Consider the following 27,268-nt stretch of genomic DNA (forward strand, 5'->3'; position numbering starts at 1 on the left):
CTGAAACAAGTACTAATAATCAAAAGTAGGATTTCTTGAGATTCTTCAAACGGATTTTTACCAATTAGCCTAGGTTACTTGTGGTAAAGGGGGGCTTGTTTGTCAAATCATAACCGTCAAACCAGGGTTCAATCCGGGGAATGGAATTCATGAGAAGTAGAAGGAGCCGACACGTTGTAGTGAAAGAAGAGAATAATTCAACTTAGACCTTAAGATCGATGGAGAATAGGTCAAAATAGACCTCAAAATGGATGGGGAAAGGTGAAGTCGTTGATCTTCTGGACTTTATTGAGTATTCTAAGCTTCAGACGTTCGATTTGTCTACTTCATCTCCCAAGTCATTTTTTACTAATTTTCGAGTTGGATAATTTGAGTTATATATATATATATATATATATATATATATATATATATATATATAGGTCTTAGGCCTCATTTGGTTAAGCGACTGTAACTCTTTCTCCTGTATCTTGGCAGGTTACGGATTCTATTCAAAATGTTAAGTAGCCTAACTTTTAATACTACTTGTTTTCAGCGATAATAAAGATTGAAACAAATGCTTGTCCTAGAAGGATACAGTAGTAGTTATGATGAAAAGAACAGGTGACTTTTCTTTCTACAAAGAGATAAAAAGTAGGCCGAATTGCCATCATTGTTTTGCCTCGGCGGTCCTTAATGTACACCCTCATGTTTCCCTATTGCTTGTGGATCATGCAAGATTTTTTTTTTTTTTTTATTTTGAGTTACGATTGAATTCACTGTTGTAATTTACCAATTAAACCTCAGTTGTGTTATGTGTGACTGCAGCAATGTGGAACATGCAACATACAGATACAACAGTTTTGAAGAACTTTTTGGGCTTGTAATCATCATCATCAATGATAAATCCAGGGTAAGTATTAATTCATACACTATCCCTTTTCTGGGCTTTTGATTTTGCCTTTTACCCTCAAAAGTTTAATGGTGCATACGAAATGAAACTAAAGGTGCAGCTTTGAGTGCAGCCGCAGCAGGGAGCTCAAGCGCTCAACCATTTTGAATAGAACAGCTCGTGTGGTTACTGCCTTTGAATCTTTATTCAAGGTCATCAGATCGACTTCCGCTGATAATGTGCTGTGTATCTTGGACAGGCTCTGCATGCATAACTGCAGGGAATTAGCTAGTATGATGCAAGTCAGGATACTCTTGTGCCGATTAAAAAAAAAAGATAATGCAATTTAAACGCCTGCTATATAGATGATGCTATCTATATCCACGCCTGAACTGAAACGCCTGCTGTTTTGTCTTTGCCTCTTTGCTAACGGGATACCTGAACACAAACAATCGTTAGAGTAGTTGTGTTAGTTGAACTATTAACCAACCAAATTTTGGGATTAGTTGGTAAATATATTCTTATATTCTGTAATTAAAGTTATACTTTGGTCAAGGATAATGGTATGAACGTATTAAAAGTTGCAGAATATTATAAGGTCAGCATCGTTGGCATCATCTTAATTAATTAATTATTATTATTATTATTATTATGGTCACAGTTAGAAGACACGTGAATTACTTTACTTACATTTTCCGAAACGATAGAATTTTATAACTTGAGAAAGTTTTACACTTTTGGAGCAAAGGCTCCTATCTTTACAAGAGTGCATTTAGCACTACAAAGTGGCATAATTCCACTCCAAATCACAAAAATTCAACAGAGCAATTTTGCTCAAGCTATAGCATAAGCTATCATTGTCTTCATTCAATCTTCCAAAAGAGCACATTCGAAACCATAATGACATTTGCTTGACATCCTCTAAAATGACATCTAACGCTATATTCCATGCTTTCCCTCTTTGGAACTGTGCCATCATGTTTTTATTTTCAAACCTTATGTTGATTTTCCTCCATTCTTTCCTTGCTGCCTTGACCATGCATAATCTCACTGCCTCTGCCAGGTCTTGATCTTTGTTCCCTGATGATCTCTCTCTTAGTGACCAGGCTGCTATTCCTTGGTTTGCAGCATTCAAGGCTGTGATGCCAATGCCAAAGGAACTATTTCCTTTCTGATGTTGGATTGCAAGCTTCAGAGTTACCGCCTCCGTGTCTGCTTGTTCCTCTTGTCCACTTTCCTGTTGCCTTCTTGTTTCTGCTGTGCTCCTCCTCTGATTGTGTTGAACTGCATCCAGGTACTCCTTCCATTCTGCAGTTGCCTTTTCACTTACTTTAAAAGGCTCCTTTTGCAATGAGTTGAAAACTCTTGCATTTCTCGCTTTCCAAATCTGCCATAGCACATTAACTGTTAAGGCTATGCGATCATCCCCTTCGTTCCTAGCTCTTGCATTCATCATCATATTCCACCACTGTTTGAAGCATCCAGTTTGGTCTTGAAGTCCATCCCACTGTACCAGTGCAAATTTCCATATTTCTTTTGCTTTCTTGCACTGCAGTAGTACATGTTCGATGGTCTCCATACTCTCTCCACACCCACAGCATACTGGTTCTCCTTTTTTTGTTCTGTTGAAAATCTGAGCCTTGACTGGTAGTCCATTGTTGATGCATTTCCACACAAATATTTTCATTTTGTGTTTGATAGGCATCTTCCATAGAGCTTCCCACAGTTCCTTGTTTGTTTGTTGATAGCTGCATCCTTCCTCTCTGCTTCGTTTTTCCTTTTTGTCCATTTCCTTTTGTTGCAGGATTTTGTATCCATTTGCCACTGTATATTGACCATTGTTGTTGTGCTTCCATATCATGCTATCTTCCTGGTCAGACCAACTTATTGGAATGCTCAAAATGTGTTCTGCATCTTCCTTGTGAAACACCTTGTAAATCAGATTTCTGTTCCACCTGTGTTGGGCCATGAGTTGTGAGACTTTTTTCAATTCACTGCCCTCTGGTTTCTGTGTCCTTATCCTCCCATCTCTACCATTGTTAATCCATTTATCATCCCAGATGTTAGTGCCTTTTCCGTTTCCCACTTTCTTTTGACAGCCATCCTTGATCACCTCTCTGGCACTCATAAGACTTTGCCAAATCCAGGATGCACTCTTTGGCACTTTTCCTTCTAGCACAGACCCTTCTGGGAAGTATTTCTCCTTCAATACTTTACTTACCAACAGATTTGGTTGTGTCATTATTCTCCATACCTGTTTTGCCAGCAAAGCTTTATTGAACATTTGAATATCCTTGAATCCCATCCCACCTTCTGCCTTGCTCCTGGTGAATTTATCCCATGTTATCCAATGTTGCTTGTCCTTCATTTCTTTTTGTCCCCACCAACATCTTGCCATCATGGTGCTAATGTCCTTGCAGAGCTTCCTAGGGAGTTTATAACAGGACATAGCATACGTAGGAGTAGCCAATGTCACTGCTTTCATCAAGGTTTCTTTCCCAGCTTGGCTGAGCAATTTTGTCTTCCAGTGGTCCATTTTCTTTCTGATCTTGTCCTTTATGAAACTAAATATTTGCTCTTTGGTCCATGTGACAATCATAGGCAATCCAAGATATTTCCCTTGACTTACTGCCTGTATCTTTCCCAGCTCCCTTTTTATTGAATCCATTGTTTTCTGATCAGTATTTTTGCTGAAAAAAACTGAGGATTTCTCTAGGTTGATTAGCTGGCCTGAGGCTGCCTCGTACTTTTCTAAAATTGTCCTCAATTCATTGGCCTCCTGTTGCCCTGCTTTGCTCAATATCAGTGAATCATCTGCAAAAAAAAGATGAGTTAGTGCAGGTCCATATTTGCTGATCTTCATGCCTTTCATTTTTTGATTTGCCTCTGCTCTCCTTAGCAGACTTAAGAATCCTTCTGAGCAGATTAGAAACAGGTAAGGTGACAGAGGGTCACCTTGCCTTAGCCCTCTTTCTGGCTTTACGAGCTCTCTTGCTTCTCCATTAACACTGAAAGAGTAAGACACAGTAGTAATGCATTTCATTATCCACTTTATCCAAGTTTCACAGAAGCCCATCTTTCTCATCATAGCTCTCAAATAATCCCATTCGACCCTATCATAGGCTTTAGACATATCTAATTTTACAGCCATGCATCCCATCTGCCCTTTCCTTTTATTTTTCAGATTGTGAAGAAACTCATGAGTTAGGATAACATTATCTAGAATTTGTCTGCCTGCCACAAAAGCTGATTGGTTTTTGCTTATGCACATGTCTAACACAGGTTTAAGGCGATTGACTAGGATTTTTGAGATGATTTTGTATAAAACAGAACACAAACTAATAGGCCTATAATGCATTAAGCCAATAGGAATGGGGATTTTGGGAATCAAAGACACCAGAGTATGGTTAATGGATTTGAGCATGTGTCCTGAATGAAAAAAAGCTTGTATAGCCTCAACAATGTCATTTTTAATGATTTCCCAATAAGTTTGGTAAAAAAGAGGTGACATTCCATCACTACCCGGAGCTTTATTGGGATTCATTGAAAACACAGCTGTCCTAATCTCATATTCATCCACAGGTCTGATAAGGATGCTGTTCATTTGGTCTGTGATTTTAGTTGGAATCCCCTCAAGTATCTCCTGAATGCTGTTCTTTCTTGTTGGTGTCTTTGATGCAGTGAATAACTGTCTATAATATTTGGCTATTTCCTGTCCCACTGCTTCCTCTGATTCTGTCCAGCTCCCATCCTCTTTCTGCAGTTGGTTCATTCTATTAGCTCTTCTTCTTCCATTAACAACTGCATGAAAGTATTTAGAGTTCTTGTCCCCCTCCCTCAGCCATTGCAATCTTGCCTTTTGACTCCAGAATTTTTCTTCTTCCTGGTATGCCTCTTTCAATTGTTTCTTCAATGACCTCACATCCTCCTTGGATAACTTCCTCTCCTGCCTCCTTTTTCCTTCTAATTTGCATTTGATCTCATCTATCTTTTTTTTGGTATTCCCGATCTTGTTTTTGTGCCATTTCAAAAGACATATCCTGCAATTTGTGATTTTCTTTGTAACTTTAAACATCCTGGATCCTTCACATTGAGTTTTCCATGCCTCTTTGACTACCTGGTATCCATCTTCATATTGCACCCATCTTTTATCAAAAAAGAATCTTTTTTTTCTCCTTCTGTTTGCTGGGCATGTGTCTAGCAGCAGTATACTATGGTCTGATGCCCAATTTTTCACATGTGTGCATTTTGCATTTTGGAACACCTCGAGCCACTCAGGGGAGCATAAGCCTCTGTCTAGTCTTTCTTTTATTTCCACATCTTCATCCCAACTATTCCTCCATGTCCATGGTACTCCTTCAAATCCTATGTCCACCAAGTTGTTCCTGTTGATGAATTCTCTGAAGTCTCTAAAAGTCCATTCTTCCCTGTTCCTTCCACCCCATTTTTCCTCCTTACACCTTATATCATTGAAGTCTCCTATAATCATCACTTTCTCACCCCAAAGTCTTTTTCTCTCAGTTACAATGGTCCATTGTTGTTTCCTCACATGTCTATCACAACTAGCATAGATTGCTATTATCCTCCAATTCACCCTTGTTTCATCGTCTTCTATCAAAGCTTCGATGGTGAAATCAGTATGCTGAAGTTCCTTTATATGAACTGCATCAATCCAAAATAATGCCATTCCGCCAGCCTTATTGACTGCGTCTACTACATAGCTATTCTCCATACCCAATTTTTTCTTTATTTTTTGCATCATGTTTTCCTTATTCTTGGTCTCACTCATCATGATCATGTCAGGGGAGAGGAGCTTTTTAAACTCCCTCAGTTGGGGAACTGTCAAGGGGCTCCCTACTCCTTGACAATTCCACACCATTATCTTCATGGAACACTGGAGGACCAGTTAAGGCTGATCCCCATCCCTTCCCCTTGTGATCCATTCTGGTCATTTGCATTTTCACATCTTATCCTCTTACCTGTCTGTTCCTGATCTGAGTACTCTTCCATTTCTTCATCCCTCAACTGAAATTTCCTTTTTCCCAGTTCTTGAGGCTCATTCTGTTGTTCTGTGATATCCCTCAAAGGTTGTCTTTTTCTGTAATGCACTTTTATTCCTCGTTTGTTCCTCCCTGTTCCTTTTGATTTCTGTGCCTCACCTGTCTCTTTTGTTCCTGAATCTACCTGCATGTGTTCTGTATCTTTATTTTTGTTCCCCAGTAGCAGGTCAGTGTTAGACCCTTCGTTTGTTATCTCCTGCATCACTACATTCCCTGGCTTCTGCGTTAATGGAATGTTCAACAGTTGTTCCACTTGATTGTCAACAGAATCCGTTAGCATCCCTTCATCCTCTTCCTGCTCCCAACTCAATTGACCTTTCCCCATCATCTGCTTTTCTCCATCTTCTTTACCACTGTTCCACTCTGGAAGCACCCGTGATGTCGAAGGTTCTTTATTCCTGTCTCCTTCTTCTCTATGTTCCCTGTTACTTGCTGCCAGATACTTCCCTATGAGTTCCTTCTGTGGTTCTGGGGGGCTTTGGAACTTAGGGATGAGTTCTCCATTCCTATAGAGCCAATGTTGTTTATCATTACCCTTACTGTGAGAGTAGGTACTTTCTTTTTGAGGCGACAGTTTCCCTCCCCCTGCTCTCATCCAAGGACCATATTGGTTCTCACTCTGTCCTCTACTTAGTATAATTTGTGTCTTGCAGCTTCTCTCACTATGACCAATCAGTCCACAGTGGTAGCAGAAATCCGGGCTTCTTTCATATTTAAACTGTAGCCATTTATATCCCCCCTCTAGTTTCACAGCTGTTCCTCTAGGCAGGGGTTGGCTTAAATCCACTGTAACCCACAATTTCAAATGTTTCCCTTCTTTTCCTCCCCCTTGTGGTATGATTACCTCCTTTACTTCTGCAAATATACTCCCAATTTTCCTTCCCACTTCCTTGGCAATCCAGTGTATCGGCAAATTCCATACCTGTACCCATAAAGGAGCTAAGTTAAAAGCTTCTTCATCCTCTTCAATCCCTGCTCTCCATGATCTAAGAACCAAGATCTGATTATCCATGATCCACGGGCCACCGTTTAGGATTTTTTCTCTTTCTTCCACTCTCGGGATAAGAAACTGGAACAAGTTTGGTCCCAGTTCTGTTATCCTCAGCTCCTTTGGGTACCCCCATGCCGCTGTCACAAACTTCTTTACTCCTGTGAATTACTTTACTTACAACTAGTTTCCTTTTTCCATGCTTCAATAGTGGAAGCACTGTGCTCCCTTAGCCTTGCAATTCTCACAGCTTCATTCAAGAGTTTGAGCTTATTGAACAACTTTACAATATATAATATTTGAAAATCTTACAAAGAGTTAACTTGCGGTATAAGTGTCTGTCCAAAAGATTTAAAAAAATTTTGAGGGTAGAAGTGTATGGATTTAATTAAAGATATATATATATATATATATATATATATATATATATATATATATATATATTTGCAGCGTGCGATGTAGATTGCAAATAGAATATGTAAAAAGACTTGAAGAGCCTCTAAGCTATTGCTGATATCTACTTTTGACTCCTCATATAAATTTTGTTTCTGATCGGCTCTTGAACAATTAAAATTGCACATTTTAAGGACTTTCGGTGACTTTAGACATAAATTTGACCGGATTTAAAGGGCATTTTTCTCCATTCATAATTGAACCTTTGGGACCAGTATCAGAAACCCTCAAAAGAGGTAACCCTTCAATTTCTTAAGCACACTATTAGATTTTTCTTCACAAAATCCTGTATTATTTGAATTGTATTCTAACTTTTTAATTCATTTGCAATTTACTTTATGTCATTTTATAAATAGTTTTCAATCTTATTTTAGTTTTTCTTGTTTTGATCGGTTGATATTAATGATAATAGTGGTTTGTATGGTGCTATTTTAGATTTCTTTTTTTTTTTAGTTTAATATTGCTATTTCAGTTATAAAGGTGTTATCATTTTTTGTATATTGAAATTTTATTGGGTGCAACATGAAAAATTCTTCCTATTGGTAAAAGTGCATAATTGTAAAATTTACTCGTGATATTTGTGTGAAAATATACAGATGAATAAAGGTTTTTTCTTGTCATTGTATGTTTCTCCATTTTCTAGAGAATATCTATTTTTTGAAATTGATTTTTTTTAACAATCTCAACTAATGACTAATGCGAAATTTTTCATGCTTCAATTAAGAAATTTTGATACGTATAATAATAGGAGATGGAGTCCAAGGGTAGGTAAATAGTTTTTAATGAGGAATTTTTAATTATAATTACCAATACAATTAAAATGTAATCAATTGGAGTGTTTTATTTTTTTTTAATTAGTGCCACTTAAAATGCAATAATTCTAATTAAAAGACATGAGGGTAATTTAAGAATAACAAAAGCTAAGATAAAAAGTGCTTACACTTGCACTCCCTAATACCAACATTCATACTTTTTATATAGTAATGATAATGATTTATAGTCTGTATCTGCGTTTGAAACTTTCCATTTTGAGACCCTGAAGCGACTGATGCAGTAGATATCCTGAAGCCATCTAAGAAGGTTCAAGTCTGGGTACTTGCACAATTCAAACGTGCTAAAAAATTGCAGCTATAGTCTCTAAAGAATTCCCCAACTTCCGCAGTTACCAAATAATGTAACTGGAACCAAGTTGAAGTGTTGTATGGTAAAAATTTTCATTGCGTGACAATAGAAAATAGCTATGTATCCTCAGCTGAGTCATTCATTTACAACTTTTCTGTACGCAGTATTCATCAGAGAAAGATCAAGAAGAAAGCTAAAGGCTATGCATACAACAACAGAATGTGCTATCTTCCTTGGAGAGTTGTCAAACTGACATCATTAACAGAATGTTGTGAAGATTCACTTTCTGATAAACCCAATGTTGCAGTATAAGCTGGTAATTTAGGAGGAGGAAGTTCTGCAATTTCGCTGTTCAACATTGAAAGAACATTAGACATGTTTGGCCTATCACTGGCAGATTCTTGCACACACAATATTCCCGCATGGACATATCTCGATACCTCCATTTCAATTCGTGGATCAGATAATAGTGGGTCTATCAGTTTTATGGCTTGGTTTAAAGTCCACAGTTTCCAGGCCTGAAATGTTGAAAATACAACATGAAGTGGATTTAGCGATCAGCTAAGTAAAGTGGAAATGAAGTTTTATTGACCCTAATCATGTAGAAACTTACATATCCTATCAGACTCAGTTTGTTCTCCTCGGAATGGAAGCTGGTATTTTTCTTTCCACTTACGATCTCTAATAGCAATACTCCAAAGCTGTATACATCTGATTTCTCCGAAAACTGGCCACCCATCGCATATTCAGGAGCCATGTAGCCACTGCAACGCATTGTTTAGGCATGAAAATTTAGTTCTGGAGTTACACTTTGTTAATTAAGGTTGGTAAGAAGAGAGTTTGAGTAAATCATGATAGAACAGAAAGCAATTGAAGAAATTATGTACTTACTATGTTCCTACAACTCTATTTGTGTTGGCTTGATCCTCGTTGCCTCCAAAAATTCTTGCTAAGCCAAAATCTGATATCTTTGGATTTAGCTCATCATCTAACAGGATGTTACTTAGTTTCAAATCTCTGTGTATAATTTTCAATCTTGAATCTCTGTGAAGGTAAAGGAGGCCTCTGCCAATCCCTTCAATGATGAATTTGCGTCTGTTCCAATCTAGTAAATTTCGTTTTTTTGAATCTGAAACAGAATTAGATTAGAATGAAATAGAGAATTAGAAACTAGGTGCTTTGGGACAGTACTTCTACGCTTATCTGAAATGCTACATATGCTAGTATTCTGGAGTCCATGGAACCTAAATGGAAATAGGTATATACACCATTAACTTACTAACCAATTACGTAGGAATCCAGGCTCTTGTTTGGCATGTATTCATAGACTAACATTTTTTCCTCTCTTTGGACACAGCAGCCCAGGAGCCTAACAAGATTACGGTGTTGCAGCTTAGAAATGAGAACCACCTCATTCATAAATTCCTTGATCCCTTGATTCGAAGAGTTTGAAAGCCTTTTCACCGCAACTTGCTGGCCATTGAAAAGTTCCCCCTGCAGATTAATTGAACAAGATAAATAAATCATTCATGGATCCCTTCAAAAATCCATTTGATTCTTGAGTTGTATGAAATACCTTGAACACAGGACCAAAGCCACCTGTCCCCAGCTTATTCTTCGCATGAAAATTTTCGGTTGCATTAGCCAGTGTCTCGTAACTATATAATGGCAGCTCCTCAAGCTTTGATTGTTCTGAGTTGTCACTCACACCGGTTTCCATTCTGGACACTTCCCAGGCTTCAGACAATGTCAAATTGACGTTTTGCTTATTCCCTGATTATGAGCAAATATGTGAATAGATCTGCAGCAAGTAAAGACTCCCCTTTGACAATCTTAGCATGTTAGTAACGACTCCTCTTTGACAATTTTAGCATGTTACCTCTATGTCTAGTCAACCGCTTCCGCAAAAAATATGCTGATATGGCCAAGAACAAAGACCCCAATATTACTGTGCTTGCAATGACTGCTTTTATTCTGTTCGAAAAACCTGCACGCCAGGGAGTTGAAGCTGGTCAAGAGAATTTAGAGCACGGGAACAAAAAGTACTGGTTAGATTTGGTTTCTTTTCTGTCGAAACATTAGTCATTAAACAAATAGATTGAGAAGATTTCAAAAATCAAAGTGTAAATTCTATGAGGTTTGCATTTAAGAACACAGGTTTGCAACAGTAGTTAAGCATAGTGTGGTACCTGGTTTTGAATAGGCCACCTTTACGTGAAGATCTGCCCCATTGAAAGAGAATTGCTGTATGTCAATTAGGCTACTGTTCCAGTGCATACATCCAATACCCGTAGTATAGGCATAAGCGATGCAGGAGCAATTGTTCAAGCACTGGATACCGCATTCTTCTTCTGTCGCCCTGAGGAACAGCATTAAGTGAGAAAAATCGGGAACCTTTACGTTGTTAAGCGTCAAAAATACATCTGGTTTCCCGTCTTGGCCAGCAGAAATGTTTCTGTCGCATTGCAGCAATGCCTTTCTGGAGCAGCCGCTGGTATAGTTTCCCTCCTCCCATTCCTCCTTGTTTTTTGGTTCAAAACCTTGCAGACATGTGCAAATTGGCGAATGCTGAGGATTGCAACTCCCAAAAGGTCCACATTTGCCATAAACGTCACATTGACTCCCTAGACTTGTCCACGAAACATCGGAGTGTCCATCTCCATAAAGCCAAACCTTCTCCATGAAAACCCCTGAAGAATTCAACACATAGTAGTACAATTCCAAATTACTTGTGAAAGATTGGGTAAAATATTGGGATCCATTTTGATCTGTTACCAGATCAAATCGATTCTGGTATGCAGTACCCATTGCAGGAATTCCAATAAACACGTTACCATTCCACGGACCACTCCGCCAGTAAGGTTTGCTATGATTCCAGGTGAAAAACTCTGGGAGTCGAAGAGGGTCAACGCCAAAAGAGAAGTTTCCAACTGAGGGATCAGAAGGACTTCGCCACGAGGTCAGCCGGATCATGTTATTTTTGCTTATCACACCTATTTTCATTGTCCTCACAATAGTATCCGTAGGAGTCTGAAAACTTTCCCATAAAACTCTTCCGTTTGAGTTGTCCCTCAAGACCAAGTTCCCAGTATCCAGAAGTTGTGCGCTAGAATTTGCCACAGAATTTGATACATTAGATGACCATAATACTTCCTTCTGCCCGTTCAAGACCACAAGATCACCATCCCCTGATATTGCCAACGATCCTGCAGAATCCTTTATGGGATTGTCTCTATTAGCCACCCACACAACACTTTGTGCTGGAATGTTGATAGTGATTCCAACATACCGATTATTAGAATTTACGGGAGTGAAGAATCCTAATGTGAACGACTGGCCTGAGGAAACTATTGTTTCAGGATCTTTTATTGGGTGATCGATTGTTATAGTGTCCATAGCAATGCAATCTTCTAACCAGAAGCAAGCAAACAGGAAGAGTAGAGGCAACAAGTTTTTGAGTCCCCTCATTTTGATGGCGATATGAAGAGAATTATGTCTTCTACGATATAAGCAAATTACACAACTACCAAAGAGTATTGAGACCTTCCACGCACCTCACTCCTTCCTCGTACTTGCTTCTATAACCCAATCGCTCCGCGGCTGCGCTTTCGTTCTGAATTGAAAAAAAAAAAAGTGGCTAATGAATAAAAGCGACAAAGAAGAAGAGATGGACAAGTTTGAGCTAATTTTATACGCGTACAAATGGCAACACCTATAATATCTAATCTTAAGAGAAGAGAGATTCACCTACTCAAGGGATTAGAGGACAAGGTCCATCTTAACGCTTTAAAGAAAGTGCATAAATGTAAGAGAAGGTAATAATTATTTATATGTATACATAAACATGATAGATTGGATGAAATTTAGGTATGCTAACGTCTACCCCATTAGAAAAATCCTATTAAAAATTTTTTGAGGTAATTTACATATCTCCACTCTAAATGGAGTTGGTGGAACAAGTTGGTAGACGAGTTGGGCTGAATAAGGGCAGCAAAATAGTAGTATTAGTAGTACTTGGAACGTTTTCAAACTTGGGGGGGGGGGTCATAATCCTCATTCTAGAGAGATTAGATCTTTCTTGCCTTTTATCGGTCCATTTTGGCGTTATTAGACGACAAACCTTCCAAGGGTTTCCATCAATAATATGAATACACGACGAAAAAGTTTGAGTTAGTAGAGATTCCTCTTCTTTCAAATGACCGGATGATGAGTTTCAGTAGTAGTAATTGCATGGTTTTTTCTTCCTCTCGAGTTGGTTGGTTTGACAGTCAAATTGTGAATAATCCTATTTAACTGCATTTACTTTTCCGCTCTATCTTTGCACTTTCGCCACAAATTTCAGTAGAACGAGCGAGCCACTCTCGAGCTTAAGTCGAGTTACACCGGCCCATGATGGACTATTTTTAGTTGAAGGCTTTCCGATGAGGGTCGGCGCAACCACGCCGAGCTATTTACCGCCCAAATGAACCGCATCAGCTCCGCCTCCATCCATCTAGGCCGCTCAATTACATATTTTTAAAATTTGAAATTCAAAACTGGAATCAAATGTGCTAATTAATTCATCAGTCTATCTAAGAGCTCTTCGTTTGGACTGTTATTTTTTAGAATTTTTGTAAAAAATATATATATATACACTGTAATGATTTGATATACATAAAATAAAAAGATGAGTGATTAAAAAATAAATTTATGAAAAATGTAAAAAATTTCGGGAAAAATGACAATCCAAAGCGATCCATTGCAGCATGAGATTTCATTTACCGCAGTTACCCTTGATCCGTTTCGGGTTTATCATTATTATGATGTGAATTTTACTTTTCTTTCCCATCTTTTTTATGGAGCAGCAAACGTGTTCAATTATTATAGTAAAGCAATTATTTTAATGAAGTTTGTTAACCTCATTTATTTAACATTTTCTTTCCTTGTCAGCCTCCTTCATTTGACATTCTCAGCCCTTTTTATGCAACCTTAAATCTTGAAAAGTGATGATACCACAGCCACTTTTGCTGAACTGTCAATAATGCTGGTCGAGTCAAATGTGATTAAATCCCTACGTTGCATGATTTCATTTTCCTCCAGACTTGTTTAGCTATCAAAAGGTAATTAGTTAGTATTTAAGTTAAATTTTGAACCCCTAACATTTTTTTCATATATAAATTTAAAATTTCATTTTAGAAAGGTAAGAAAATAGGCTAAAATTTATCATAAATTAGTAATGTTGAAAAATGAGCAAGTTAACAAACTAAGAGAATATAAAATAATAAGATAAAACCAACAAATAATAATAATAATAATAATGAAACAAAAGTAGTTAACATCATGACAAAATGAAAAATTTGAAAAAAAAAAAAGGGTGGGGGAAAAGAAGAGATTTGAGGGGAAGAAAATTCTAAATGGGTTAATTGGGTTTGATGGGTTACCCAATAATACCCATTTAAATAAATAAATAAATGGGTATTATTGGGTAACCCATTTATACCCATATACAAAAATTTAAGATACCCATACCCATCTATTCATGAACGGGTATGGGTAAATTTAATTAAGTGGATTGATTTACCACCTCTATATTTAACTAACCATTCTAACTTATATTTGTATTCTTTTTGCCAATAGTAGTAGTAAGATTCTCCTATGGAATCATTTTTAATTTAATTTAATCTTACCAAAATAAAATTAATTAAAAAAAGCGTTAGAACTCCAAGTATGCTCTCTTGCTTCGCTCCCTGGTAAAGTTTGACTAGCTTTTGACCATTGAAAGTTGGTGAAAGGTACTTCGCTGGTCCTCGTTTGCTTGCACGCCATATATTTTTCACTTGCAAAGTCATAGCCAATCAAAGGAATCAAGTTCGTCCTTTTTTGAATATTCTGATCCGAGGCTTTGACTTAGAAAATGCAAAATATATATATATATATATATATATATATATATATATATATATATATATATATTAATTTTTGTTTACTCCCCACACTTTTCCCTGCAAACAAACATTACCTACATATTAAGGGTTTGTCTAAGGCAATGTTTAAGTGGGCCCACATATTTTAGTAGGGAGAATTGTAATTTCAGTTACCAATGTTTAGTTTATGTGCTAAATTGATCCCTAATGTTTCGGTTAAGACAAATCTGGTCTTCAAAATTTTTTATATTAGGTAGGGCATTTGACCGAAAATTCGAGAATGACTAACTGTCAAAATTAAATTACCGCTAGTCAATGATTTTAACTTTGTACTTTTGGTCCCTAATGTTTGGAATTTTAATCATTATAGTGGCTTAAATTTTAAATGGTAATATTGAGGATAAAATGAAGGTGAATTACAACGAAATTGTGTTAAATGGGTAATACGAATTCTAATTAAACTTTTATCCATTTTTATTTTTATTCGATTTATTCGTGCCATTAATTTCTCATATACATAATTTTTTTTTTTTGCGCTATTGATTATTAACTGATAGTGAGTTGTATTGTCTTTGCATTAGGGACGAGTTTGACACATAGGCCAACTACTAGGAATTGAAATTGCAATTAATTCTCCCTATTTTAGTATTTTGTGGAGGTGTACTTAAATGGGAGAGTTTATAAATGCAACCAGGAATAAAACTGCATGCCTTAGACAAAGTGTTAATGCCAAATGAATACCTTGTTCAGGATGTACAGTTTTTGAAGGACAAAATATGGCATTATAAGCTGGTAAGTTAGGACAAGGGATCTCAACTATTTCACTGTGAAGCATTGACAGAACATTGGACACGTTTGGTCTATCCTTCGCATGCTCCTGCACACACATAGTAGTCCAACATGGATGTATCTCAAGACCCCATTTCAATGCACGGATCAAAAAATTCTTGGATCGATTAGTTTCACTGTTTCACCTCCAATGAACACGTTGCCATCCCATGGGCCACTGCGCCGAAGAGGCTGACTCTGATCCCAAATGAAGACTTCCTGGAGGATCAAAACCTAAGGAGAAAGAAACTTCCAATAGATGGGTCGGAAGGACTTTTCCATGAGGTAAGCCGGGTCTTGTTCCTGGGGCTTGCCACTAGTCTCAATTTGCAGACAGTGGTGTCTGTAGGATGCCGAAAACTTTCCCATAGAATCATTCCATTTGAGTTGTCTCTCAAGACTAAGTTCCCAGTATCCAAGAGTTGTGCACTACAATTTGCCACCGAATTTGAAGCATTAGAAGACCATAGAACCTCTCTCTGCCCGTTCAGGACCCTAAGGTTACCATCTTCTGAAATGGAAAATATTCCTCCAGGGTTGGTTTCTGTTAGCTACCCAAAGAACAGTCAGTTGAGGAAATTTATTGAAAATGATTCCAACATATCTATCGATTACTAGTATTTGCAGGGCTAAAAAATCCCAATTTGTAGGTTTGTCCTGCGGAGACTACAGATTCGGGGTCACGAATCGGCTTAGTGATTGTAATGGTATCATTAGCTCTGCAATCTTCTGGGCAGAAGCAAGCAAACAGGTCTACTAGTAGAGGTACTAAGTTCGCAAGTTCCTTCATTCTCCTGCTGCAGAGAAAATGGTCTATCATTGTTTTGCGACTAACTATTTGAGTTTCGACACTTCACATTTGACTTCTTCCTCTTTCTAATCAAACCGCGTTGCTGCTGGATATTTCTTAATTGCAAGTTTTCCTTCATTCACCCGCAACAATTCAGACAGCTGGACATATGCATTCATGTTTCAAAGTCGACATTTAGACCCCATGATGGCACTGTATTTATGCGACAAAAAAATTTTACAAAGTGACAACCTAACAGGATTCAACTTCTATAAAGCAAAATTGGAGATAATAATCGCGGAAATTGGTTCAAGAAAAAAAATCTACACTTATATTCGTCTTTGTGGGTCCTTTTAGAAGTTGTGCCCTTAACCTCAGGACATACAGGACAACGACAGGAAGAACATTTTGGTTCTTGTTCTTTGAGCACTGCAAGTTTGTTGAGAAACACACACCACTCATTGATTTATAAGTTGTTATTCTCAATAGCATCCAGACAATTAGCCATTCTTTGATTTAAGGTACAAAAGGCAATTTGAACCAAAAAATTCATTGTTCGACAAGGAATGGCAGCATAACCGAATTTTTTTTTCCCATTACCCTCTAAAACAACATCAATGTGCTTCACATCTTCTGTGCACTCGAAAGATGAAAAACACTCACCCCCCCCCCCCCCCCCCACAAAAAAAAAACCATGTATTGGGATGTGCTATCTGCCTAGAACACTTGTTAGACTTGCACCATTCACAGAATCTGTGCTTTTTTGAGGACATCTGGCTGAAGCACCCAATCTTCCTATGTAAGCTGGTAAATTAGGACGAGGAAGGTCTGCAATTTCACTATTCAGCATTGACAGAACAGTTGAGACATTTGGCCGATCCTTTGTATATTCTTGCACGCTTAGTAGTCCTACATGTACGTATCTCTTGACCTCCACTTCGATGCATGGATCAAAGATCAACGGGTCTATCAAATTTGTTATATCATTTCCATTCCACAATTTCCAGGCCTGAAAATTTTGGCAAGTTGATGAATTTTGGAGTTCAGAGATTGAAATGTTAGAAATGGAAATGAATCTTTAGAATTGCAGTCCTAATAAAGAAACAAGCTTACATATCCTAAAAGGCTGAGCTCGTACTCATCATGGTAAAAGCCTGTGTTTCTCCTTCCACTTACAATCTCCAATAATAGCACTCCGAAACTGTAAACATCTGACTTTTCTGAAAATCTTCCCTCCATTGCATATTCAGGGGCCATGTAGCCACTGTTATCACATAATTTGTGGACGTAAGAACAAAGTTAATATACGGAAGTTGCATTATAGGATATCATTTTAGCAGTATGTGCTTACTAGGTTCCTACAACCCTGTCGGTATTTGCTTGATCTTGGTTGCCTCCGAAAATTCTTGCTAAGCCGAAATCTGATATTTTTGGCTTAAGCTGGTCATCTAAGAGGATGTTGCTTGCTTTTAGATCCCTGTGAATAATTTTCAATCTTGAATCCCTGTGAAGGTAAAGGAGGCCTCTTGCAATCCCCTCAATGATGCTAATGCGGGTGTTCCAATCAAGTAAACCACGTTTCGATGGCTCTGAAAAGATCAGGAGGACAAAAATCATCATAGGTTTATGAAACTGTGTTGGGTTCCATAAAGAAAGACGGTTCTATGGAACTTTAGTAACCACATTGGAAAAAGAAACACCAGATTGACTAACCAAAGAGATAGGTATCCAAGCTCTTATTTGGCATGTATTCATACACAAGCATTTTTTCTTCTCTTTCAACACAGCAGCCAAGAAGTCTAACAAGATTTCGATGTTGAAGTTTAGAAATCACCATAACCTCATTCATAAACTCCTCAGTTCCTTGACCAGAAGATTTTGAAAGCTTTTTCACAGCTATCCCCTGTCCATCTGATAGCTTTCCCTGCAGTTACATAACCGTTACATTTGCTGTATTCAACCATAGCAAACACCACATGCAGCTGAGGATGCGTACCTTGTAGACAGGGCCAAAGCCACCTTTTCCAAGCTCATTTTTTGGTTCAAAATCATCTGTTGCATTAGCTAAGGTTTCGTAACTATAAAGTTGTAGCTCTTCAAGCTTGGGTTGCTCCAAGTTGTGGCTAAACAAGCTTTCGACTTTATATACTTCCCCTGCTTCAATTAATGAAATCTGATCTTCTTTCCCTGTGCTTTTCATGAAATAGTGCTTGGTAAATTTATGATGATGAAAAACAATATCTGAAAAATGAAGCTAAAATCAGAGTAATACCCTTCTGCTTAGCCAGCCACTTCCAACAAAAGTATGCAGACAATGCAAAGGATAAAGATGCTGCAATTACTGAGGTTGCAATGACTGCTTTCATGTCCCTTTTCTTGCCTATAAATGTCAAAGTTTCAAAGCATCTTCAGAAAGCCTACCATCGAGAAGGAACTAGCCAAATGCAATTCTATGTCATTTTGACTTTCTTGTAGAATCTATAGAAAAAATGTAAAAAGAAGTGAAGGAGATTTGATAACTTAGTTACATTCCAAAATATAGCCTTGATCGAATTCAAATCCTATTTGATTGCGGAAGCAGAAAATAAAATGCTACATTAAGAGTACAGAGTTACTAAAATATTGTAAAAGAAGTGTCTTACCAAGTTCAGAATAAGGCACACGTATGTATAAATCTGCCCCATCAGAAGAGGGAAACTGCTGTATATCAATTAAGCTTCCCGTCCAGTGCATACAGCCAATGCCTGGATAAGAGGCATAAGCTAAACAGGAGCAATTATTTGAGCACTGAGTACCGCATTCGTCTTCTGAAGTTGCTACCCATTCAGCCAAATCTGGAACTTTAGTGTTTGGGAGCTTCAAGAATCCATCTTGTTTGCCGTCAGAACGAACAGAATTATTTCTCTCACATTGCAGCATTGCCCTTCTTGTGCAACCGCTAGTCCAGTTTCCTCCTTCCCATTCCACCTTATCTCTAGGCTCAAAACCTTGCAAACATGTACAAATAGGTGAACCATGAGGATTGCAGCTTCCAAAAGGTCCACATTTGCCATAGACATCACATGGACTTCTTGGGCTTGACCATGTAACCTCCCAATCCCCTTTTCTATCTGATAAAAATTTCTGCAGTATAGACCCTGAGGAACTCAATTCATAGTACAACAAAGCAGTATCATTTGCATACGTGAAGGTAGCAGACACCAATCCTGAATCATCCGTTACCAGGTTAAAATCATTTAGATAAACTAGATCCATGCCAGGAATTCCAATAAAGACATTGCCGTTCCATGGACCACTGCGCCAATAAGGTTTATTGTCATTCCAAAGGAAGAGTTGTGGAATTTGCTGGGGTTCGACACCTAGGGAGAAACTTCCGATAGATGGATCAGAAGGACTTCTCCAAGAGGTCAATCGGATTTTCTGGCCTTTCGTACTTGAACTTAATCTCATCCACCGTAGATATGAGTTTGTTGGAATCTGAAAACTTTCCCACAGAGTTCTTCCACTGGAATTGTCTGTCAAAACCAAGTTTCCAGTATCCAAGAGTTGTGCAGTAGAATTTGCCACAGAATTTGAAACGTTAGATGACCATAGTATCTCCTTCTGCCCATTCAAGACCACAAGATTGCCGTCTCCTGAGATTGTCAGAGTTCCTGATGAATCATTTAATGGTCTGTCTCTATTAGCCACCCATACTACTGCAACTGCAGGAACATTGAACATGATTCCAACATATCGATCACTACTATTTGCAGGACTGAAAAATCCTAATTTGAAAGTTTGGCCTGAAGAAACTATAGTTTTGGAGTCCTGCAGAGGCTGAGTGATTGTTATATAATCCACCGCCGTACAAGCTTCTAAACAGAAGCAAGCAAGTAGTAGAAAAAGGGATCCCCTCATTGGTGATTGAGAAGTTATCATTGATGATGAACAATCTAACAATCTAACTCCATTTCATTCCCTCCACAAATTTTTTACACTGGGAATATAATACGGCAATACAAGATTTTGCATTCTTCCTAGATGTTGAGACCAAGTCATGGCATAAGAAAATTAAACCCAATCGTGGCTCTTGTCAAATACATGAAGCCATCATGCATGATGAAATCCATGTGTTTGATTATGATAAACTAAATTTTTTTAGAGCTTTATCAGTATTTGAGGGAGGTAGAGTCAGCTTAATAACATATGGTCCCAGTTAGACTGCACTTTTACTCGGAATCAAGATCCAATTACCATTTGTCCGCCATCATTATTGAAGCTGACCAACTCAACTCAATGAACTAATCTTTAGGTAAAATCCTATAATACAGCAAATTACTATTATAAAAGTAACATGAGTTTTAGCACTTCTGAGTGTATACATTTTTGTAGTTTTAATTTCTGGTATTCTAATTAGTCTATTATAATTGATTATTAAAGTTACATATTATGTCCAGTTTTGCCTAAGTTACCATCATGTCTTTTAATTAGAGTTAAACGCGTCTCATTTTTGATGTGACACTAACCAAGAAAAAAAAATTGCAATTGATTACATATCAATAATAAATGTAAGGGTTAATCACATTTTATCCCCTTAAAGAATACTTCATTTCTCAGTTTACCCCCTAACCTTTAATTTTGCTCACTTAACCCCCTTTAAGACAAAATTGCCCTTACATTATTTTGACTTTTCATTTATCTTGTTTTCCTTTCTTTTATTTTTTTCTCTTTCTTCTTTATTTAATTCTTCCTCTTTCCCACAAAAATCTTCACCTTAATGATTGAAATTAAAAAAGAGGAATTGCAAAGATCTATCTTCTGCTTAAATGATTAAAAAAATATTCAAATTACTTTCCTAAAATATAATTTTTTTAGCCTTTCAATTCTTTTAATTTTGGATTTTCCTCTTTCCTTTCTAGTTTCTCATTTTATTCTCAAGAAAATATCATAAGATGAAATTGTTTTCCTTTCTTTTATTTCTTTCTCTCTTTCTTCTCTCTTTCATTCTTCCCAATAGAAATTCCATTTCAACGAAAATTTTTGTTTTGAGTTTGTAATTGCATATTTTTGGGTGAAAGTTTAAAAGGTATTAAAAACTAATTTTGATTTTTTGTATGATGCCACGTGCCACAAATTTCAATTGATGATTATTAATCAGGTCACAATTTCATTTTAAGATATTTTCTTGGGAATAAAATGAGAAATTAGAAAGGAAAGAGGAAAATCCAAAATTAAAAGAATTGAAAGGCTAAAAAAATTGTATTTTAGGAAAATGATTTGACTATTTTTTTAATCATTTAAGGAGAAGATAGATCTCTGCAATTTCTCTTTTTTAATTTCAATCATTAAGGTGAAGATTTTTGTAGGAAAGAGGAAGAATTAAATAAAGAAGAAAGAGAAAAAGAAATAGAAGAAAGAGAAAATAAAATAAAAGAAAGGAAAACAAGGCAAATGAAAAGTCAAAATAATACAAGAGCAATTCTGTCCTAAAGGAGGTTAAGTGAGCAAAATTAAAGGTTAGGGGGTAAACTGAGAAATAGGGTATTTTTTAAGGGGATAAAATGTGATTAACCCAAAAATATATTCACTAACCCTTGCTCCTATCTCAAATCATTATATGTAAAAATTATCTTCAATTATTGTGGTGCCCCTTTTTTTTATTTAATGATAACAGAAGTTAACTATATCATATATATTTGCTAGAAGAAAATACCAGTTAATGACTAGATAAAAGGTCATAGACAAATAATAACAAGAAAAAAAATCAATTTATTTTTTATTGGTTTTATGCACTGGCTTGACACATCATAGAAAATTGCTTTCTTACTATTACAACTTACAACCGCGGTAAAATATGATAATCTTCCATCTTTGAGTTTCTGTAATCTCCGAGTTTTTGTAATTATACAATGCATAGTAAAGGTTTAATTTCTTTTTTATGTAATCAACATTTTGTGCGGCTCACAATTGATTAATTTAGTTCATCATAATTTCTTAGCCAATGTTATGCCCACAATGAAAACTTTACAAGATTTACTGAAGTCCAAAAAGTTCAACATACTAGCCATTAGGATCCTAGACATTGAAGACTTTATTAATCCTGCAAAACATGTTTCACTACTAGAAAATGTCCGTTTAGATTAGTTGTTTTTGGGGGTGTTTTGAAAAATTTAACTGTAGCAAAATTTTTATAGTATATTTTGGGATATTTTTAGAAAATATTTTGGGATATTTAAAAGTATAAGAGTTTTTAGAATATGTTTTGGAATATTTTTTAAATATAAAAAAAATTAAACTACTTTTTAGAGTATCTTTTAGAGTACTTTTTAAAAATTTTAATAGTATTTAAAAAACTAGTTTTTGCAAAACTCAGCAATCCAAATAGTGATAGTTTGGGATATTTTTGTGACTAGTCAATGATAGTCAAAAAAGGATCTAAACAATCACAAAAACTTTTTGTAACTATATTGTGGCATGTATATGAAAGTCACAGATTTAATAGTCACAAAATTTTTATGACTTGTATATGAATGTCACATTATCAATTGTGACTTGTAAGAATACCTTTATGACTTGTATTTTGAACGTAATAAAAAGTCAAAAAAACTAGAATTTATTTGTGACATACAAATAATAGTCACAAAAGATCTTTTGTGTCATGTTTTGCTAGTCACAAGTGCTATTGGGATCCACTAGTTAAATTAGACCCACTACCCTTGTGACTAGCGGACTTGCGGGTCACAAAAACATCTTCTTTTTTTCTTTTTTCTCTTTTCTTTCTATTTTTATTTCTTTTCTTTTTTTTTGGAAGGCCAAAACTTAAAAGAAATCCATTCGCAAGCCTCTTTAGTTGATGTCCATCAAGAAATAAGAAAAAGACATAAATTCATTTATAGCAAATTATCTAGCGACTCCTTCGAGTATTAATGAATGAAACCTTCCATTAGTTAACATACTAATCAAGTCTCGCAGTATACACTAATATTCATCAAAATTACAATATCACATATACAAATAGGCAGTACCATCTCAACTTCATAGAGAATGGCTCGAGCCATACGAAAACGTTCTAAGAGCCAAGAAATGATATTCTAAACCTGCAAAATGAAACACATTCAAAAAAGGAATTACATCCCGAATATGAACTTTCCATAACAAAAACCAATGATCCCTAAAGTGAGTAATCAGTTTGACCATAGCACCAAGATGATCTTCAGTTTACAACATGGTCAATCAGTTTAAGCTTACGATTTTAGTGCCACTAGTATTTTTCAGACTCCATTTATGTGTATCAAAGGAAAATAGGACATTGATAAATAGATAACCAAAATTAAAAAGTGGTTATTTGTTTAATATTATTTTACCAGTCTTCTGTACATCAACGAATTGAAATACTTACAAGCCAGTAACACTTTAGATTCTTTCAAACAAAGCAAATAAGTAAAGGTGAACTCTCAAGTAATTAACATTATTGGATTCCATATTCAAGCTTAGTGGTTCTAAGTGATACATGGTCATAAGTCAAGCATGCAAATTCGTATATAGATAAAGAAATATGAACATAAAAATTTCCTAAAATTGAGTTATCTGTCGACTAGGAAAAGTACTAAAAATCCAATCTAGAACCATGGGTAAGACATTGACATCCAAATACGTCATCCAGAAACTAATTGGTTTTCTGCAAATAATCCAAATTGTGCGTTGAAATCTGCTCTTATCTCTGAGAAAATAATTTCAGATGCATAAAGTCAGCCTAAGAAACAGAGACTAGAAGAAAGTATTCATAGGAGAGACTATTGCTAAAACTGTCCATGATAGCAAGTAAATAGTTATTTATATACTTTATACCCAGTAAGCTGTCAAATATATGGTCAGACTGAGATGCATAAACATAACCAAGCAGCAGATTGTATGCTGATACCTCCAAAGCAAACTGATGTTGTGCTACATCCATCTTGTTGAATGCATTACTAGTATTGCATGCTGTGAAGTGGATTCTGTTATCGGCCTTCAACAATCGTTACAGTGACATTGTTAATAGAACCCTTTGCGAAGAAGAATCACTTTCTGAAGATCCTAATCTTCTTGTATATGCCGGTAATTTGGGAAGAGGGAGATTTGAAATTTCACTGTTAAGCATGGATAGAACATAAGACATACCTGGCCTATCTTTTGCAAATTCTTGCACGCACAATAGCCCTGCATGGACGTATCTCAAGACCTCTTTTTCGATACCCGGGACAAACATAGCTGCATCTATCAGTTTAACTGCTTCTTTTTCATTCCACAATTTCCAGGCCTGAGGAAGCAAAATGAAACAGTGAATTTAATTTGCTTTACGCAAGAATGGGATAAGGAACTTTGCCCTTATGATACTCTTCATAGTCGAAGGTATTATCTTACATACCCAAGTAGACTCAGCTCATTCTCGAGATAATAGAAGTTACTATTTCTCCTTCCTGTCACAATCTCTAATAGCAGCACCCCAAAGCTGTAGACGTCTGATTTTTCTGAAAATATGCCTTCCATTGCATATTCGGGGGCAATGTTACGTTCATCACCATACATACATACATACATACATACATACATACATATATATATATATATATATATATATATATGCAAAAGGAGTAAAAAATTAGTTTGAGTTATGAGGACTGCAAGGGGAAGAAAAACAGTTTAGACATGATGAATTGATTGAATTAAACAAGAGAGCGACATGTACTCACTATGTACCCACAACCCTCCTTGTATTGGCTTGATCTTCATTGCCTCCGAAAATTCTTGCCAAGCCAAAATTTGATATCTTGGGTCTCAACTCTTCATCTAAGAGAATATTGCTTGCCTTTAGATCTCTATGAATGATTTTTAATCTTGAATCTCTGTGAAGGTAAAGGAGGCCTCTGCCTATCCCATCAACGATGGTGACGCGTTTTTTCCAATCGAGTACACTTGGCTTATTAGAATCTGAAAGAGCAATAATGACGTAGATCAATATGACTTAGTATAATGTGTTACGGAAAATTTCCCGTGCAGCGATGTTCATCAACAAACCAAATAGATGGAAGTCCAAGCTTTTGTTTGGCATGTATTCATAGACTAGCATTTTCTCCTCTTTCAGCATAGCAGCCAAGGAGTCTAACAAGGTTCTCGTGCTGGAGTTTAGAAATGACCACAACTTCATTCATAAACTCCTCAATGCCTTGGCCAGAAGTGTTTGCAAGCTTTTTACTGCAATTTCCTGGCCATCTAACAGCTTTCCCTGCAGATGCAATGATAATTAAGTTCCAATCCTAGCAAACAACTCATTTAGTTCTTCAAGCAGCTTGGAATACCATGAGGAGCTTACATTACCTTGTAGACTTGACCAAAACCACCTTTGCCCAGCTCATTGCATTGTTCAAAGTTATCTGCTGCTTTAGCTAGTCATTATCATTATCATTATCATTACTATATAAAAAGTATGAATCTTGGTACGAGGGAGTGTAAGTGTAAGCACTTTTTTTATCTTAGTTTTTTGTTATTTCTAAATTACCCTCATGTCTTTTAATTAGAATTATTTCATTTTAATGTGGCACTAATTAAAAGAAATAAAACACTCCAATTGATTCCATCTTAATAGTATTGGTAATTATAATTAAAACTATCTACCTACCCTTAAACTCTATCTCCAATTATTATACGTATCAAACTTTCTTATTTGAAGTATGAAAAATTTCTCATTAGTTATTAGTTGAGATTGTAAAAGAAAAATCAATGTCAAAAAATAGATATTCTCTAGAAAATGGAGAAACATATAAGGAGAAGAGAATCCTTATTCATCTGTAAATCTTCATACAAACATCACGAGCAAATTTTACAATTGTGCACTTTTTTCCAAGATTCATAGTTTGTCTATAGTAATGATGAAGAATTTTTCATATTGCACCAAAAAATGATGACACCTTTATAACTGTGACAGGTGCCGAACCTGTGCAATAATAATAAATAAATCCTAACTACCACCTGAAACAGTCAGTAATCAATTCGAGTACTGGAGCAGGGATTCTAGGTGTGCAATGGGTTACTTGATTCACCCTGTTCCCGAAGAGTTTGCTTAATCCGATATACCTGAATTAATTATTTAACTGAATTCCCTAACTAGTAGACAGTGGTAAGCAGGGTCGTCTCCTCAGGGACTGGAGAGATATTTGTTTCTTTTCAAATCAAGATTAATGGGGGGTTTTGGTATCAAATGCCAACTGAACAAATTAAATGTAGAAAATAATTAATTAAAAGGAATAACTGAAAGAAAACTCTAGCCAAGGGTATACTTCAGAAATGGTTCATGCACTGATCATTGATGCAGAAATAATTCCAACATTTATTAAGAGATTGGTTATAGTTGTCCCGCACGCGCTAAACAACCAACCCTTCCTTAATTTATCGATAGCTAAGGTACGACCGTTAGTTATTTCTCTAACCCAAAAACAATCCTAAGTACGACCGTATGATTTAATTTCTAGATTACATTAGTAATTAGAAAGGCCCAATCCTAACCAACAAACACGATACGAGGGTTCATTCAAGCCAGATCAAATATTCCCCTGACACAAATCCAATTATGCCAGTTGCTATTGGGATAGAACTAACGAACAATTATGGATTCAATTACCCCTATATAGCAAAATAGCCTGTATAAACAATTAATCATTGCGCACTAACCAATCATACATAAGGCTATAACAATTAGAAACCGGAAATATATAAATATTAATAAATGGAGGAAATAGTTAAAATAAATTCGATCTCACAGTAATTGCTGAACCAAATCGTCAGTAGTCCCCTTGACTAGAATTAGGGGTTTAGTTCCCCATTAGTGAACAGGCCGCGCGTACAAGGTAGGGAAGGGTCATCGATGCTTTCTTTCTTTTTGGTGTTAGGCAAGCATATGAGGAAAACTTTCAATTGCTTGATTTCTCGGTCAAGGCTAATCACAAGCCACGGAATTCCCAAGTCAACAAGAGATGCAGAACCAATACGAAGTCAACAATAACGGCTCATATTGGTCCCTCACAAAGCAAACATACGAGAGAAAGGTTTCAATTGCTTCTTTTGATCTTCCAATTTCGGTCAACCAAATCTTGAGTTTTCAAAGTTCACAAAAGATGGAAAAGGAAAAAGTACAGAAGTCAAGAATGGTGGCCCCTCTGTCTCTGCTGCTTTTTCCTTTACAAAGCTGCCGCCCCTCTCTGTTCTTTTTCTTTTCCCCTACAAGCTGCGGCACCC

At 36.4% G+C, this 27,268-nt stretch overlaps 2 protein-coding genes across 2 annotated transcripts; both read right to left on the bottom strand.

Annotated features, from left to right (window-relative positions):
- Positions 1-8,510: 8,510 nt before the first annotated feature.
- On the bottom strand, positions 8,511-12,187 carry LOC140014008 (G-type lectin S-receptor-like serine/threonine-protein kinase At1g11300). Its single transcript, XM_072064277.1, has 7 exons — positions 10,684-12,187; positions 10,374-10,481; positions 10,071-10,267; positions 9,778-9,988; positions 9,386-9,623; positions 9,108-9,258; positions 8,511-9,012 (listed from the first exon to the last, which is right to left on the bottom strand). Exons 1-7 carry the CDS (start codon positions 11,960-11,962, stop codon positions 8,719-8,721), a joined length of 2,478 nt encoding a protein of 825 aa, XP_071920378.1. The 5' UTR covers positions 11,963-12,187; the 3' UTR covers positions 8,511-8,718.
- Positions 12,188-16,506: 4,319 nt separating this feature from the next.
- On the bottom strand, positions 16,507-19,981 carry LOC113707877 (G-type lectin S-receptor-like serine/threonine-protein kinase At1g11300). The gene is made up of 7 exons (XM_027230256.2): positions 18,658-19,981; positions 18,288-18,395; positions 18,012-18,202; positions 17,729-17,939; positions 17,367-17,604; positions 17,129-17,279; positions 16,507-17,024 (listed from the first exon to the last, which is right to left on the bottom strand). Exons 1-7 carry the CDS (start codon positions 19,934-19,936, stop codon positions 16,725-16,727), a joined length of 2,478 nt encoding a protein of 825 aa, XP_027086057.1. The 5' UTR covers positions 19,937-19,981; the 3' UTR covers positions 16,507-16,724.
- Positions 19,982-27,268: the final 7,287 nt, after the last annotated feature.

Source organism: Coffea arabica, chromosome 9c (assembly GCF_036785885.1).
Source record: "Coffea arabica cultivar ET-39 chromosome 9c, Coffea Arabica ET-39 HiFi, whole genome shotgun sequence".
NCBI classification, from domain to species: Eukaryota; Viridiplantae; Streptophyta; class Magnoliopsida; order Gentianales; family Rubiaceae; genus Coffea; species Coffea arabica.

Coding starts and splice junctions, on each gene's coding strand:
- LOC113707877 (XM_027230256.2), bottom strand. CDS start 19,936: ATGATAACTTCTCAATCACCAATGAGGGGATCCCTTTTTCTACTACTT. Junction 18,396..18,657: donor TGTGCCTTATTCTGAACTTG/GTAAGACACTTC, acceptor TGACATTTATAG/GCAAGAAAAGGGACATGAAA. Junction 17,025..17,128: donor AGCTCAGCCTTTTAGGATAT/GTAAGCTTGTTT, acceptor CAAAATTTTCAG/GCCTGGAAATTGTGGAATGG.
- LOC140014008 (XM_072064277.1), bottom strand. CDS start 11,962: ATGAGGGGACTCAAAAACTTGTTGCCTCTACTCTTCCTGTTTGCTTGC. Junction 9,989..10,070: donor GCTTTGGTCCTGTGTTCAAG/GTATTTCATACA, acceptor ATTAATCTGCAG/GGGGAACTTTTCAATGGCCA. Junction 9,624..9,777: donor CCTGGATTCCTACGTAATTG/GTTAGTAAGTTA, acceptor ATTCTGTTTCAG/ATTCAAAAAAACGAAATTTA.